At 37.2% G+C, this 16,406-nt stretch overlaps 1 protein-coding gene across 2 annotated transcripts; it reads left to right on the top strand.

Moving 5' to 3' along the window:
- Positions 1-410: 410 nt before the first annotated feature.
- On the top strand, positions 411-9,784 carry crabp2a (cellular retinoic acid binding protein 2, a). Of its 2 annotated transcripts, none has more exons than XM_052144176.1 (4): positions 411-626; positions 5,690-5,868; positions 7,906-8,022; positions 8,172-9,784. In XM_052144176.1, the coding sequence occupies exons 1-4, from the start codon at positions 584-586 to the stop codon at positions 8,220-8,222; spliced, it is 390 nt and encodes a 129-aa protein (XP_052000136.1). In that variant the 5' UTR covers positions 411-583; the 3' UTR covers positions 8,223-9,784. The 2 variants fall into 2 exon arrangements, with proteins under 2 accessions (XP_052000136.1, XP_052000135.1); XM_052144175.1 differs by lacking the exon at positions 411-626 and adding an exon at positions 1,275-1,634 and having other exon boundaries at positions 8,172-9,783.
- Positions 9,785-16,406: the final 6,622 nt, after the last annotated feature.

Here is a 16,406-nt window from a genome sequence, read left to right as displayed (position 1 = left end):
GCTCTTTGTCAACAAACCTTGAGTGGGGGCGCGACCTCACATGGCAACAATTATCTCTGTAAACGGAAAAGAAACTCATACAATACGAAACAACAATTTGTGTGGAATATTGAGAGCCAAAAATCGTAAAAGTGTGTGGGGAGCTGAGTGTCAGCAAGTATTTGGTGCGTGCGTGTGTCTGGGAAGCGTGCATGGTCCTTGCTGTCACCAGGGTAACCCGCACGTTTAAATTTCCCATGCACTGTGGTGCAGAAGACCATCCATCAAAAGTAAATAGTTAACAACTCCTTTGTACCACTCACATTCATCATCCAGTCTCCATGGCCCACGTCTTCATTAGAGACCCAAACTTCGCCTCTCCACCCAACCCCCTCCATATGCCCCAGTCCTCAGCTCCTTTCTTCCGCTTCAACGGGAGGGGTGAGAATAAAGACCCTCTGGGACAGTGCTGCAACCTCCTGGCCTCTGTTAGGTCTCCTTTTGTGCCTGCGTCTTTCTCTTCACTGGCTTTCTCGTGCTCCTGTCAGGATCTCAGGAATTTTCGCCACCCGCAAAAAGACCCTTGTGTCTCCCTTAATGTGAAATGTGGAAGACTTCAACCAAAGCAGAGACAGATCCAGTTACAGGTGCTTTTAGTGTGGCTGTGCTTTGGATTACCACAGCACAGAGGAGAGAGTGATTGAGCTCTTCAAATGTGTGGCAAAGTGTTGATTTATCTATGTGTATAAAGGACCAGTGTTGGGTGTAATCCAGTTACAGTGTAATTAGTTACTATAATCTAATACATTTTTTAGTCAAAAAGTAGTGTAAAACATATTGCATTTTAAATTCTTGTAATCAGATTACAGTTACTGACTTTCAATTAATTTAATTACTTTTAAGTACATTATAGTGTTATGCTTATTTTTTATATATTATTTATGTAAAATACATGAATTATGGCCCCTTGATGAGTCATTGTATAGGAGAATTGTGAGGTTCTGAGTGTATGGCATGTGTGTAACAATGAACAAGAAGGAAATATAGACATTATTTTGAATTTGTTGAGTGGAAAAGTGTTTTCGAAAGTAACATAGACTTAGAAAGTAAAATCAATTCTGATGGGCGTCTCCAAACGCGCACATGCGTTTTAAATGAGGCGCGGTATGGGCGGGGCTCGCCCTTCATTTCGAATTATCATTGGTGCAGTGATTTGACAGGGGAAAGAGAGGGCGGTGTTTGTCCAAGAAGGGGTGTGCGCGCTTGCGAATCAAGTGTGATAACTGGCCCAAATTTTCTATTCAACCCACCACAAGATAAAACGTTTTGAAGACGTACTTTGATGAATGTCTGTGACGGGAAGAAAAAGAAGGAGGTTGACATTGACATTTAGTCTTGCCAACGGTGTAAGATAGAGGGAGAGACCAATAGAAAGGCAGAGAAAGATCAAATTTTTACTTTATAAGTGAGAACTATCAGTGAAAATCAAAGTTGCAGGTTAACTATAGGGTGTCGGGTTAAAGGACTACCACATTGCCACACATATACCTTAACAAGAGCGAGAGAACGCACAATGGATCGCAAAATTCCCGATTTTGCTGGCAATTGGAAAATGAAAAGTTCCGAGAACTTCGAGGAGCTTCTCAAAGCATTGGGTAAGTGTTATAAATGATGCTGCTGTCGCGCGCGCATGGAGAGTGCGCAAATTGGGCTTAACATATCTATATGCGCTGGCCTTGCGCCACAGACCGTCAACATCTCTATTTTGTGTGTGTTGGACATAGAAAAGAGAAGGTAATGCAAAACATTGCGCACGCAGCTGATAAACCCACTTTCAATTTCTGCGTGCGTAATTTGTTAAAGTGTGTGTCGGTCTGTCAGTACATCAGCTCTCGTTCTCAACCAAATGGGAAATTCTTCTTGAAATATTTACCATTATTCACGCCAGAATGACCGGAGCTTTTCTGTGGTTTGCCGCCGCTTTGACTGACGTCCCAGTTAATAAGGGCACCTCTGCCACCCAAACACTTCTCTTCAACAGTCTGTGTCGAACAAAAGAAGCAAATTCCCTGAGAAGGGAGGGTGGGTATAAAGAATGATGAAATGAAGCAGACAGGTTAAAGAAGCCCGGAGAGGGAGCACAATAGAGAAGTGTGTGTGTGTGTGTCCCTGCTGTTTCAAACATGGTAGTGTGGGAACGTGATGTTTTATATGAATACCCCAAGGTGCAGCAAACTAGATCTGTAGTCACATAAACCCTTCGGAGGACAAATGTCCTCATAAAAACTGAGGGGGAGTGCCTTTATGTGATGAATGTACATGATTGACAGACAGGTTGATTGAGGAATGAGCTTTCAGACTTGCCTTAATGTTTTCTACACAGATGCATACACATTTATACATTACATGCACGCACTTAAAAGTATGTGACTCTTTCTTGTACATGCTTATGCATAAAAATGCTTTTGTCTCATAAATATTTCTGTGCACAGATGGGCTCAACCTGTCACCACATCCTTGCCAAACCCCCTCCTCCATCTCCCATCCTCTTCTCCATACCTCTATTCTGAAATGCTTCCTGCGACCTTTGACCTACGACACTGACCCTGACATCCATGTGTGCCAGAACATCTTTTCAGAGTTAGTTATGGGGTCTGGGGCAAGTCTTGATCTGACAGGAGGATTAAATATCCTGGCTAGCCTTTTTAGTCTTTAACAAAGAGAACGTGGTTATGTGTTTGAAATAGATTTTAAATGTAATTTTCTTCTCGTGTTTATCTTGCTTTTAGAGTTGGGATTCTGTATGTGCTAATCGTTATCATCCTCCTTTGTGAGAAAAAGTTATCTGAGTAATTGTTCATTGTTAATTTGTTTGCGTGTCTATGCCTGAATATGTGTCCACATTTTGGCCTCCCTCTTGTCTGCCTTCATGTGTATATATTTACCCTTGGTGACAGGTGGGAATGTGTGTTAGGTGAGTGAAATTCTACTCCACACACACACACACACACACACACACACACACACACACGAGAGAGAGAGAGAGAGAGACTGGCCTCTATATATCGATCTGTCTTTTTCCACACTTGACTACTCTTCCTATCTCTCTGTTGCGGTTCATGCCTTTTTTTCTTCTCTTGTCAGTACTCTTGTCTTCCTTCAAAATACTTTCTTTCATTGTTTCCTCTGCCCTTCCCTACTTCCACACTGTACTCTATCCATTTCCTGTCAGGAAGGTTTAATAGATTACAGCATCCCCTGTTTGGTTGAATAACTTCCCCCTGTCAATGGATTCAAACACCCACCCACCTACACAGATAGAGAGACCTTAGAAGCTGTGAGGACTTCTCATAAATGCAATAGTTTTCATATTAAAATAATAATATTCACTCTTCCCATAATACAACATTTAAATAAAACCTGTTGAATATTCCAGGTTCAATTCCAGTTAAGATCAATTGACAGCATTTGTGCCATAATATTGATTATTACTAAATGTATTTTTGACTTGTTTCTCGTTTATTTAAAAAAAAAATACTTTATTGTGTTTTTATGTGAAAAAATCGCTTACTAACATTATCAGTGTAAATTTATATCCAATATTAAAACTTTGTTGCCATGACAACGCAACATCTGTAAACCCTGTAAGTGATTTTATCACACTAAAATAGAGATTTTGTCACTTTCAAATCATTTTAATATGTTAAATGTTTATCTCATGTTGATATTAGTATTTTAGCATTTATGGACTGGCCGCATTCACTTCCATTGTAAGTGCTTTACTGTAACCTTTTGCTTGTTTTTAAATAAAACAAGAAGTTGAAAATATTTTTTGTGGTAATCAACATGCCACAAATGCTGTCGATATAGGCTTAACTTGTAAAGAACCCAGGATATTCCTTAAATAGATTTAAAGCAAAACATGATTTGAAAAAAAGCATTTCAAATGTCCTCACAAGTTGGTTTTTGTTTTAATGTTTGGTAGGACTTTTTTAATTATCCAAAACTGTAATTAATCTGTCTATGAGAAACTAAAAATCTAATATTTGTGGAATATGCCATTTAACAGTAGTTATTTATTTCTGAGCCAAGCATTTTAGTGTATGTACAGTACTGTGCAAAAGTCTTACTGTGCGTTCCACATGCGGCGAGAGCGTCAGCATTCACTCTGGCTGCCCTGCCAACACAGCTATTGAAGATTCGTGGACGCTCTGACGTAGTTGAAATAGTCAGCAACATTCAATCAGAATGCTTGGTTTTGTGAACTATATTTAAAGGGGCCGCAAAACATCAGACATGTCGACCGATATCTTTTTGCCGACATATCACAAGTAGCGTATATACTCATGAAATATTTTAATATATTATTATATAATATTATATAAACCATAATATCCACTTCATCAACTCACCTGACACACCAACAATTTCAGACACCTTTGTCCACGCATCGTATTTTTTAATTATTATTTATATCCCTATAAGCAAACAGGGACAGATCATATTTTACGGGAAAACCCGCCACAGCAATGATCAGTTTCTCCTTCATTTTGTCTTTGGAACTAATGTTTGGTGGGAACCAATGTTTACACTGTTGTGTTCTCTAGACTTTGCTAGAGTGGAGCACTTCTACACTCCAATAGGTTGCCACCGAACCGCGTCAAAGCTCATTATCATAACGTTGCCCACACTTGAACTTTCCTCTGACGCCCACACCGCCCAAGACTGCTCTGCTTCTTGCCACCGAGACGCTGGCTGCCATAGAAAATGAATGACTTCCGGTCAATTTGATGCTCTCAACGCCTCTGGTCTGAACGCACCATAAGACACATTAGATGTTTCAAAAAAACATTTGTCTTATGATGGTTATTTAGATCTTTAGTGTGTCAATAAGGAATATACATTTTAGACCCCCAAACATTCCTTTTGTAATTAGAATAGAAGAACAGGGAGCCCTGCAAGAGATGGCATGACCCCCACAGAGCCCCCCACTGAACATCGAGTCAGTCTGGGATTACATAAAGAGACAGAAGAAATTGAGACAGCCTAAATAGATAGAAGAACTGTGGTGAATTCTCCATGAAGCTTGGAACATCCTATCTGCCAACAACCAAGAAAAACTGTATCCAGGTGTACCGAGATGAATTGGTGCTGATTTGAAGGTGAAGTTGATCACACCAAATATTGATTTAGCTTTATTTAACATTTACTTGACTTTGTATGATGTTAATTGATAAGTGAAAACCATTTTTTGAAGACATCTTCACTTTGCAGTGCCTAAAATATTTGCACAAGGCTTAGTATGTAGTAGATAAAGATGTTTGTTATTTCAAACCATAGAGAGACTATACACTATACTGATAGCATGTGTATTACCGTGTCTTTTATTATTCTGGCAGCTCCAGTTTTTCAGATGGGTTAACCTCTGTGGGATTAAATCTGGTGATGTCATCAGACAGTGCCGGCGGAGAGCACAGATGTGTGGAACACAGCCAGCCTTAATATCACTCACTCCCCTGATCTGTCCAACCACTGGACACAGGGCTTATAAATAAAAGAGTCTCCCTGTCTTTAAACTCTATGAATCAGGAATTCCCCTAAACCTCAATGGATGCTGGTGTAACGCAGTACTCAATCACCATCTTCCTTTGCTTTAGAAGATCATTCTGAGAGCAGTGTTGTGACTGTATGTTCATGTGTGTTTTGTCAGGTGTGAACGTGATGCTGCGTAAGATTGCGGTTGCAGCAGCATCGAAGCCATCTGTTGAGATTACGCAGGAGGGAGAGACACTGTCAATCAAAACCTCCACCTCTGTTAGGATCACCCATGTAACCTTCACTGTAGGACAGGAGTTTAATGAGGCCACTGTGGATGGACGACCTTGCACGGTATACACACACAGAAAACATTTTATTCATCCTGCATTTCTGTCTGTATTTGGGAAGTGAGTTGACATGTCCTTTAGTGTGACATGATAAATTCATGCTACTAGGTTTATAATTATTATACATGCAGTTTTTAACTCAAATGAACTACATGGAATATTTGTATTTTTACAAATTAATTTGTTGCACTGCAGAACCATTTAAAATAAACTAGTTACAGCAAAAACACGACCTAAAATATAAATTTTCCCTTATATATTCTTACAAAATTTAAAGGTATAGTTCACCCAAAAATGTAAACACTCATCATTCTGTCATTACAAACCCATATGTCCTTCTTTCTTCTGTGGAACTTAAAAGGAGATATTAGGCAGAACGACTCTGTTAAAAGTTTCTTTATAATTGGGTGGGAAAAAAGATGCAATGAACGTGAATGGTCTCCTTTTTTGTTTCACAGAAAAAAGAAAAACATACATGTTTGGAACAACATGAGGACAAGTGAATGATGACATCATTTTTGGTTGAACTATCCTTTTAATAAAAGTATTGATGATTAAACAAGTCCATTTATGCATTATGCATCAACTACCCCTGTTTTTTCCTTTTTTCAAATTTTTCTAAAACCTGTGAGGTGTGCGTGTGCGTGTTTGTGTGTGTGTATGTGTGGCTGGGTTTGTGTGGTTTACGAGGACTTTATTTAGGTTACAAACAGGTACTTACAAGGGTATTATGCTATAAATGTTGTTTATGAGGACATTTCTAGTGTCCCCATAATTTAAATCGCTTAAAAGCATACTAAACAAAGATTTTTTTAAACATTTAAAAATTTGTACAGTGTAAAAATCATTATGTCTATGGAGGGTCTGCATAAGGATAGCTGCACCAACATGCACTGTAAACCCAAACAGTACTACTAACTTATAAACATTATCGGTGTAGCAAATCAGTTATTTAGTTGACCCAACAATAAACTTCTATTCTCAGCAGGAAACCGATGGAGTGCGTACTCCAGGTAGGGAAGGAGGTATTGCCCCAAGTGAAGGAGTTCAAGTACCTCAGGGTCTTGTTCACGAGTGAGGGGGCAATGGAGCAGGAAGTTGGCCGGAGAATCGGGGCAGCGTGGGGCGGTATTGCACTCGCTCTATCGTACCGTTGTCACGAAAAGAGAGCTGAGCCGGAAGGCAAAGCTCTCGATCTACCGGTCAATTTTTGTTCCTACCCTCACATATGGTCATGAAGGCTGGGTCATGACCAAAAGAACTAGGTCGCGAGTACTAGCGGCCGAAATGGGCATCCTCAGAAGGGTGGCGGGCTTCTCCCTTAGAGATAGGGTGAGGAGCTCAGTCATCCGTGAGGAGCTCGGAGTAGAGCCGCTGCTCCTTTGCGTCGAAAGGAGTCAGTTGAGGTGGTTTGGGCATCTGGTAAGGATGCCCCCTGGCTGCCTCCCTAGGGAGGTGTTTCAGGCACGTCCAGCTGGGAGGAGGCCTCGGGGAAGACCCAGGATTAGGTGGAGAGATTACATCTCCACACTGGCCTGGGAACGCCTCGGGGTCCCCCAGTCAGAGCTGGTTAATGTGGCTCGGGATAGGGAAGTTTGGGGCCCCCTGCTGGAGCAGCTGCCCCCGCGACCCGACTTTGGATAAGCGGTTGAAGATGGATGGATGGATGGATGGATGGATGGATTTTCTTAACAAGTAATGATGCTTTAATTTTATTTGAGTCTATGTTTGTGTGTGTGTGTGTGTGTGTGTGTGTGTGTGCGTGCGTGCATGCATAAGCAATCCTGATTTCTGATATGGACTCGATCATACCCTACATCTCAGAGGAACTGTCAAACTGGATACACACCCATTCCTTGACCTCCATCTCTGTAACTCACATTCTCATGGGCAAGGATCTATTCTTCACTCTTTCCTTCTCCCTCACAGTCACACATGCTTAAAAGAGCAAAGAAAAGGTTCATATGTTCTCCAAATAAATATAAATCTCGAAAAATGCTTTTTCTGCCTTCTCATATTTGTCTATCTCTATCTCTCTTAGAGCTTTCCTCGCTGGGAAACAGACAGCAAGATTAGTTGTGAGCAGACTTTGCAAAAGGGTGAGGGTCCAAAAACCTCATGGACAAGGGAGATAACCAACGATGGTGAACTGATACTGGTAAGACATTCCAATTTTTTTAAAAGTGATTTATTCCAGCTATTTTGTGTTGTTTATGTAAAGTCAGCCTTGTTAAGTTAAATTACAACAGCATAACTCTTTCATTATATTCTTCCTGTTAATAGTCTTTTTCCTGATTTTTTTGGTAGACCATGACCGCAGACGATGTTGTATGCACAAGAGTTTATGTCAGAGAGTGAAAGTATGAGGAAAAAGGAAGAATGTCCTACAGATCACTCACTCTCCTCTTTAACCACAATGACTGTGATTTTATATCATCAATTACATTTATCCATAAACTCTTCTTTTGTGCTTTTTTGGTTGACCGTTTATTTGAATAATAAATCAGAGAGCCATGTAAATTAATAATTTCATTTCACTCCTGTTGTAGAGAAAGCAAGTTTGAGGCTAAGGTTTTAATTATTATTATTATTATTATTATCGGGCCCTGATGGGTCAGTTAAAGGGATATTTCACCCAAAAATTAAAATTCTTTCATCACACAAAAGATTTTAGAAGAATATATCTGTTCTGAAAGTCCATACAATGCAAATGAATGGTGGCCAGAACTTGGAAGGTTCAAAAAGCTAATAAAGGCAGCATAAAAGTAATCCATATGACTCTAGTGGTTAAATGCATATATTCAGAAGTGATATGACAGGTGTGGGTGAGAAACAGATCAATATTTAAGTCCTTTTTTATTATATATCTCCACTCTCACTTTCATGTTCTTCTTTTGTTTTTGTCAATTCACATTCTTTGTGCATATCCCCACCTACTGGGGAATTTATAGTAAATCAATTAACAACTAACCTTGCACACCTGAGAAGTAATTGATAGGTGCATCGAACACAAGTTGTAGCAAAGTCAATGAAATGGAAAAAATCCTGCATACTATCCTGGCTTGCAAAGAGTATCAAACTGTATTAAGCAACATTGCTTACATTGCTTAATACATTTTGATACTTTTTGCATGCCAGGATAGTATGCAGAATTTTTTCCATTTCATAGAATTGATTGTAAAAAAGGACTTAAAAATGTATATGTTTCTGACCCACATGTATCATATAATTTCTGAAGACATGAATTTAAACACTGGAGTTGTATTGATTACTTTTATGCTGCCTTTTTTTGCTTTTTGTACCTTCAAAATGTTGGTACCCATTCACATGCATTGCATGGACCTACAGAGCTGAAATATCCTTCTAAAAATCTTTGTTTGTGTTCAGCAGAAGAAAGAAATTCATGCACATCTGGGATGGCATGAGGGAGAGTAAATGATAAGGGACTTTTCATTTTTGGGTGAAATATTCCTTTGACAAATAAATCATTTCAAAAGCACTTTTAAGGGTTGGTCTTCAAATAGATTGGCTCTTAATTCAGGATCAGAGCTAAATCTAATGCCTGGAAGCCTGCCTTTGGTAAGCCAGTGTCATAATCACAGTAACCCACTGAAAAATGTCTTTTAAAATAGCAGTAAGAATGTGAGTCTGACTATGTGTGAAATGTGGTCTTAAAATGTTTTGTATGTAGTTTGGTTAGTGAGTCTTTTTTTTTTACTCATCAATTGTGATTATATATCTCAAACCCATTCCCTCCCTTCCCATTTCTAAGGTTTTGTATATATATGACTAAAACCTGAATCTCAGGATTCAGAACCTCTTTTCATTTTGTCTTTTATATAATCAAATCCAGAAGTCATTACTCAAATATGTGCATGAACAATAAAGTTTAATGCCAAGTCTGTGTGTTTTTTGTCTCTAGTTTGCTATTGGTCAGCCAAAAAACTGATTGTAACACCAAGAACATACACCATCAGTTGAGCCAGTATTGATGTGTCAGGCTGGTCAGAATGCACATCAAACAGCAATGTTTTGATAGCGCCACCGAGTCACAGTGTTTACACTTTCTGAGGATATCAGCCTAAAAAAGTTTTACTTATAGTTGTCTCTGCATATTACTCTGGGAGAACATATTTAAACATTAAAAATGACACTCTTCACTTTTAAATATTATTTGACATTTCACTGAACTTTTAAAAACCTACCCTCCTGCCTCTTCTCTCCCTCTCACTTTTCTCATACAGGCACACTGGTGGGTTCACAACTTATTTTAGTATTTTTGTCAGCTGCCTGTAACTAGAATAACTTGTCTGTCCCTCTCCACCCCTCCATATATCCCTCTCTCACCCTTTTCCATCACCAGGTCAGAATGTATACTAATCACTATTCAAATGAGATGAATGTAAATGTATTTGTAATAAAATGAAAGAAGTTTCCACCATAAGCAGATCTTCCAGCAAAAACATTAAAAGGATAGTTTTCTTTTTCCAAGAAAGAAAAATTCTGTCATATTAAATTAATCCATCTTCATGTTTTTCAAAAACCTGTATGACTTTCTCTCTTAGGCAGCCTGTCCAGGCAGTTCTTTTTCATATAATGAAAATGGATGGTGACCATGACTATCGATGTCCAAAAGGAAAATAAAATGTGTTCATATGACTATATATTCTAAGTCTTCTGAAGCCATAAAACTTTTTATTTGCTGAAAATCTTCCCCACAAAGCTATTGTATGGTTTCAGAAGACTTGGAATACATTGCATGACTCATTTGGTCTAATTGTATGATTCTTTTATGATATTTCTTTATAGGTTGAATGTCATGGTAACCAGTGTTGGGGAGTAACGGAATACTTGTAACAGAATTACGTATTTAAAATACAAAATATAAGTAACTGTATTCCAATATAGTTACAATTTAAATAATTGTAATTAGAATACAGTTACATTCAAAAAGTATTTGGATTACTGAAGAGATTACTTCGCATTTTATTGTCATTTGTATCATTTAATATTTATTCTTTGCAGATGGAAACATTTATACATATAAATGAGTACGTTTGAAGTTTGGAGCAGAAGAAATAGAAATAAATCATTTGTAAATTATTTACGCTAAGCTAAAATGCTATTTCTATCCATTTTACATGCACATGTTACCAGGCACGATCATATTTTTATCAAGTCATTCTCGTTGGATCATAATTTATTTTTTTGTAGTAATTCCTTTGATATTAGAGCAAAAATCATATTCTTGATAATAATTTTTTTATTATTTTCCTATAAAAAATATCTAGAAATCCTTAAAACAAGATAAATTTGATTGATCTTGTTTTAGAAACAACACTGCATAAGATATTTAGGTTTTTCAGAGAATGTATTTTTATCATGTGTATTGTATCGAGTGAGTTTAGACTATATGAGTTTAATGAGTTTTTATAGTCAAACCAAGTGAAAAAATCTACCAGTGTTGAAGAAGTAATCCAAAGTATTTAGAAAACGTTACTGATCTTGAGTAATGACAAATGACATTTTACAGCCTTTATTCTGTAATCTGTAGTGGAATACATTTCAAAAGTAACCTTCCGCCCCCAACCCTGGTGGTAACCATCCACTTTGATTGTATGGAAAAGAAGAACAGTACATCTTTTGAATTACAATGAAAAAAAGGAATGTCATGTGGGTTTCAAACAACAGTAAATGTTGAGAGAATTTTCATTTTTTGGTGAACTATGCCTTTTACATTTTTGGTGCTATGCCAACAGAGATGGTAGACGTGCAGAACAGCGTGGACGGAGAGTCATTTTTATAGATGCTAGAACTAGCCAATGTGATAAAGTTGTTAAATCAAACCGAGCCAGGCAAAGAAGCCAACTGTCGAGTTCAGAGAGGAAATGCCAGTTGGATTACAAGGTGAAGATGATTGACAGCAGATGTGCTTAACAAGAAGCAGGATAATGAGAGAGAATGAAAACTCAGAGAAAGAAATGAGATTCGACTCGATCTCCAACATGTACATGGACTACCCATTGTACACAGTGCATACATCTAGGACAGGTTAAAAGCAGATACATCCACTGACAGACAATAGAAAAATATACATCTATATATACATAATGAAGTATATGCACACAAATGTACAGCTGCACACCTAGAGAGAAAGACAGAGGGAGAATGGCAGTTAAGGTGGAATGTGGAGAGGTTTAGGGGTGATGCCTGCAGCTCTATTTGGTTACACTGTGACCCTAATAAAACCAGCCCCTCTCTACCACCAGCCCCTATAAAAGACCCCAAATAACTGCCTCTCCTTCCTCCTATATTACCCTCTGGGGCAGTAAAAGGCAGCTGTCTCTCACCTCTCAAAAACCACCCGCATATTTGCACACATGTGAAGCCAAACATGCACATTCTTTAGGACCTTCACATGTACCATCAAACACACAGACCGAACACAGACCGTAAAACCACACGTATATACACACATACAAGCACTCACTTTCCATACTGGGCCCTAATGTGGCACAAACACTCACATATTTAATCATTCAGTTCAAAGGCACATAAACAGGTACCCTACCCTCTCACATACACGCACACACAAGCTCAATTTGCCCAGCAATGCACAGGGCAGGTATGTCTGGAATAACAATATTGATCACGTCATCCATGCGTACTTTTGACAAACACCTATCCTGTTTGCTGTTGTTTTGGCTGGCAGGAAATTTGACAGTATGAGCAGTCAGGCAACAGAGCACACACTTGCACATTCAAAAATACATTCAATGAAACCTAAAGGAATGGTTCAACTAACATTTTCTCATCATTTCCTCACCCTTAAACGTGTATGATTGTCCTTATGCGAAAACGTGAAAACATGCAAGCCACTGGGAACAAGCTTTTCTCATGCACTCATGACCATGCAATGGATGTCAATTTTTTCCACTAAACATTTACTTAAACTTGGATTGTTTCACATTAAAACCCACAAGTTGCATGGACCACTTTCATTATACCTTTGGAGTTTTTTAAGCTTTAAAATGAGTCACTATCAAATGCTATTGTATTGAAAAGATACAATTTAACTTATTGTACATGTCAAAAATGCTTAATAAATACACTAATTCATCTATTATACATTAAAACATAAAATGTCCTAATTGATGATTAACAGTATGTTACAATGCAGCAAAAATAGATTATAGTGAGATTAAAAAACTGGGATTATTTAGTTTCTCTAGAGTCCTGTTTGTGTTTATTAATTACTGTAGTGTTTTGACTCACTTGTTTTGTGACTTTCCTTGTCACGTTGATGTCAAAAGAATGGTGGTACCCCAAGTGGTGTCCCAACTGATCTAGTCCTAGATACCAAAGTCATGCTCGTAATCACAGCATATATCATATAATAAAGCACGAGGACCATTAAATACAGAACTATATGCACAAAGGTTACTAATGTTAAGTAAGTGTTATTAAACATTTACATATAACATATGAGGTAAAATGGCTCACTATTTGGCAAGCATTGCATGAAAATCACACTTTTTGTGCATGCTTATAGCAGCATATCAAAGACTTATAATGTTTCTGTAAAATAATTATTTGTCATTAAATGAATATTCCAGGTTCAATACAAGTTAAGCTCAATCAACAATATTTGAGGCATACTGGTGATTACCACAAACATTTATTTCAACTCATCTCTCCTTTTCTTTAAAAAAAGCCAAAATCTGGGTTCTAGTGAGGCACTTACAATGGAAGTTAATGAAAGTTAATTCTTCTGTGAAAACACATATTTGAACAGTAAATTTGTTTAAATCATAATTTTTACAGTAGTTTTAATGTTTTAGGGTTTGTTGACATTGCATCGTCATGGCAACAAACTTGTAAAATTGGCCTCAACTTTACAGAAAAGGTTAGAAAGTGATTTTATCAAACTAAAATCATTTTAACACTCATATTGTATGTTTTGTGTCTTTAATTTTGAAACTGTGAGTATTTTAATGTCCATTAACTTCCATTGTAAGTGCCTCACAGGAACACAGATTTTTTCTTTACTTTTTTAAATAAGATGCGCAAGTCAAAATTAATTTCTGTGGTTATCAGTATTATCTGACAAGTGCTGTCGATTGAGCTTAACTTGTATTGAACCTGGAATATTAATTTAATGAGCCCCTTTATAAACCCTTTAAGATAAGGGTTTCCAAACTGGGCTCCAGGGGTGCCTAGGGGTTCTAGGGGGTCTGTGGAAATTTTCAGAAAAAAAGTATTGTATTTTTGTATTATTGTATTTTATTTTTAAAGTATAAAATTTTACATTTATTAGTCAGAAATCATGAGATTATTCGCAAAATTAAAAGTTTCTCCTCACCACCATCATCTTTAGCTTGCTCACTAGGGGTTTTAAAACAATATACTCTGTAAAGCTGCTTTAAGAATAAAATAAAATTGTATTGAATTTAACATTTTTCTCATCAGGTATGTACAACAATAATAATGGGCAAATATTATATATATATATAATATTTACCCATTAATATAATATGCATTTATATATATTATAGTATATTTATTTAATTAAAATATATATTCTGTTTATAAATAATTTCTTTATATATTTATTATTAAATTATTACATATTATTATTATTATTATATATAAATTTATATGATTATTTTTATAATTATTATCATTATTATTATTATAAGCTAATGCCCATAAATATTTTTATATTTACAAAGAACACTAAACATAAAAAAATAAATAAATATTTTGTGTGACCACCTCATGCCTTTAAAACAGCACCAAATATCCTAGGAACACTTTCGCACAGTGAGTCTCAACTCATACTTGTCACAGTATGAAGTCTCAATTGCTTCTGTCTCTTCAAAATTCTTTTCAAAACAGCTTTCTGAAAACACCCCATCTGTCACTGATCAAACAAATAGATAGTCCCATCCCCAATGCCATTGGTCGAGTCAATGTTTTTGCCTCTTTTGAGACGGGTCGCTCAAAACAAACAGGAATTTTCATAGCACCGCAGAGACACAGTGTTTACAGTTTTCAAGAAAGTTAACCTATGAATGGCTTACTTTGAATGCTGCTTCTTATAACAATATTATTAGACACAGATTGCACACCTTGCTGAATAATGCACATGCCTGACAGAAACACAGGAAATAAGTTATGAAAAATATTGTTTTGTGGCTATTTGTGTCTTTGAGACTGATATTGTGTAAAGGATAGCTGAAACAGAGCTTGTCAAATCATTATGGATTTTCACGTTTTTTAAAGAATAATCTGCTGGGTAAGGAATTAAAACACCACAGTGGTCACTGAGTGACCATATGAGCAATTTATCTGGAAAATAATCAAACTATCTGTAAAGATCTCTGCTCTCTAAAAGGCATATGTTTATTCTTTACATTTGTTTACAAATATATATTTCGAGGTGTTGTGTTTATAGGCCCTATTTAAAATATGTAATTTTACTGTTACCCAGAAATTATCATACATGCAGTTTCCATGACCTCATATTAATTGAGACACTGGTTTATTTGTACTTCTAGAAAAAAGTTGAAAGGTGATCAAAATAAGGCAATAAAAATATGCATATTCCCTTATGCATGCATGTTAACCTAATATCTTCATATTGGGAAAATAAGCTATTGGACACATTATTTTTCATCTACAGAGCTATACAGTATAGTGCTTCTTTTTTAGTGCTTTCTATAAAAAATATCTGCTCCTCATGTTTGCAGTGATTCTATGGATATTTTAAAGTTATGACAATTTTCACACTGGGGGGCTCATTTTCATGATTTCACCTAGGGCCCCACAAACCCACAGGCCGGCCCTGAATCTAACAGTATGGTGTGATTCAGGATCAGATTATTCACAAGTAAATATATGGACAGCCAGTCGGCTGCACAAGACTTTGTGACGGACAGAAAGATTTATATTGCGTGTGTGTGTGTGTGTGTGTGTGTGTGTGTGTGTGTGCGTGCGTGCGTGCGTGTGTGTGTACATTTATACTACATTGTGGGGACCAAATTTCCCCACAAGGATAGTAAAACCTGAGATCACCTACCTTGTGGGGCCCAGCCACCCATGAGGGAAATGGTTTAGTAAATATTCTAAATCATGATTTTTTGAAAATGTAAAAATGCAAAAAGTTTTTTGTGAGGGGTAGGGTTATGGGATAGAAATTATCGTTAGATCTGTATCAAATCCATAAAATGCATGGAAGTCTATGGAGAGTCCTCACAATGATATAAAAACAAGTTTGTGTGTGTGTGTGTGTGTGTGTGCGTGCGTGCATGCATGTATGTGTGTGTGTGTGTGTGTGCGTGCGTGCGTGCGTGCGTGTTTGAGTGTGAGTGTGCCTAGGGCACTTGACATAACAGCGAGGCACTTGAGCGTCAAGAGTGGAAAAGAGGTTGTGTGAGTGTGTGTGTGTGTGTGTGTAAACTGTGTTGGTATTGAGTTTTCCAAGTGTGACAAGTACAAGTGTGTGTGTGTGTGTCATGCAGTTAATAGTGAGAAATGGCC

The sequence above is a fragment of the Xyrauchen texanus genome, chromosome 15, assembly GCF_025860055.1.
Source record: "Xyrauchen texanus isolate HMW12.3.18 chromosome 15, RBS_HiC_50CHRs, whole genome shotgun sequence".
In the NCBI taxonomy this organism is placed as follows: domain Eukaryota; kingdom Metazoa; phylum Chordata; class Actinopteri; order Cypriniformes; family Catostomidae; genus Xyrauchen; species Xyrauchen texanus.
The sequence above is the reverse complement of the archived record's forward strand: the minus strand, read 5'-3'. Positions and strand labels throughout refer to the sequence as shown.

What these genes read in the sequence shown, in the direction of transcription:
- crabp2a (XM_052144175.1), top strand. Translation starts at nt 1,553, where the DNA reads ATGGATCGCAAAATTCCCGATTTTGCTGGCAATTGGAAAATGAAAAGT. An exon ending in TGGATGGACGACCTTGCACG is followed by an intron (nt 5,869 to 7,905) that starts GTATACACACAC and finishes TATCTCTCTTAG; the next exon opens with AGCTTTCCTCGCTGGGAAAC. An exon ending in ACGATGGTGAACTGATACTG is followed by an intron (nt 8,023 to 8,171) that starts GTAAGACATTCC and finishes TTTTTTTGGTAG; the next exon opens with ACCATGACCGCAGACGATGT.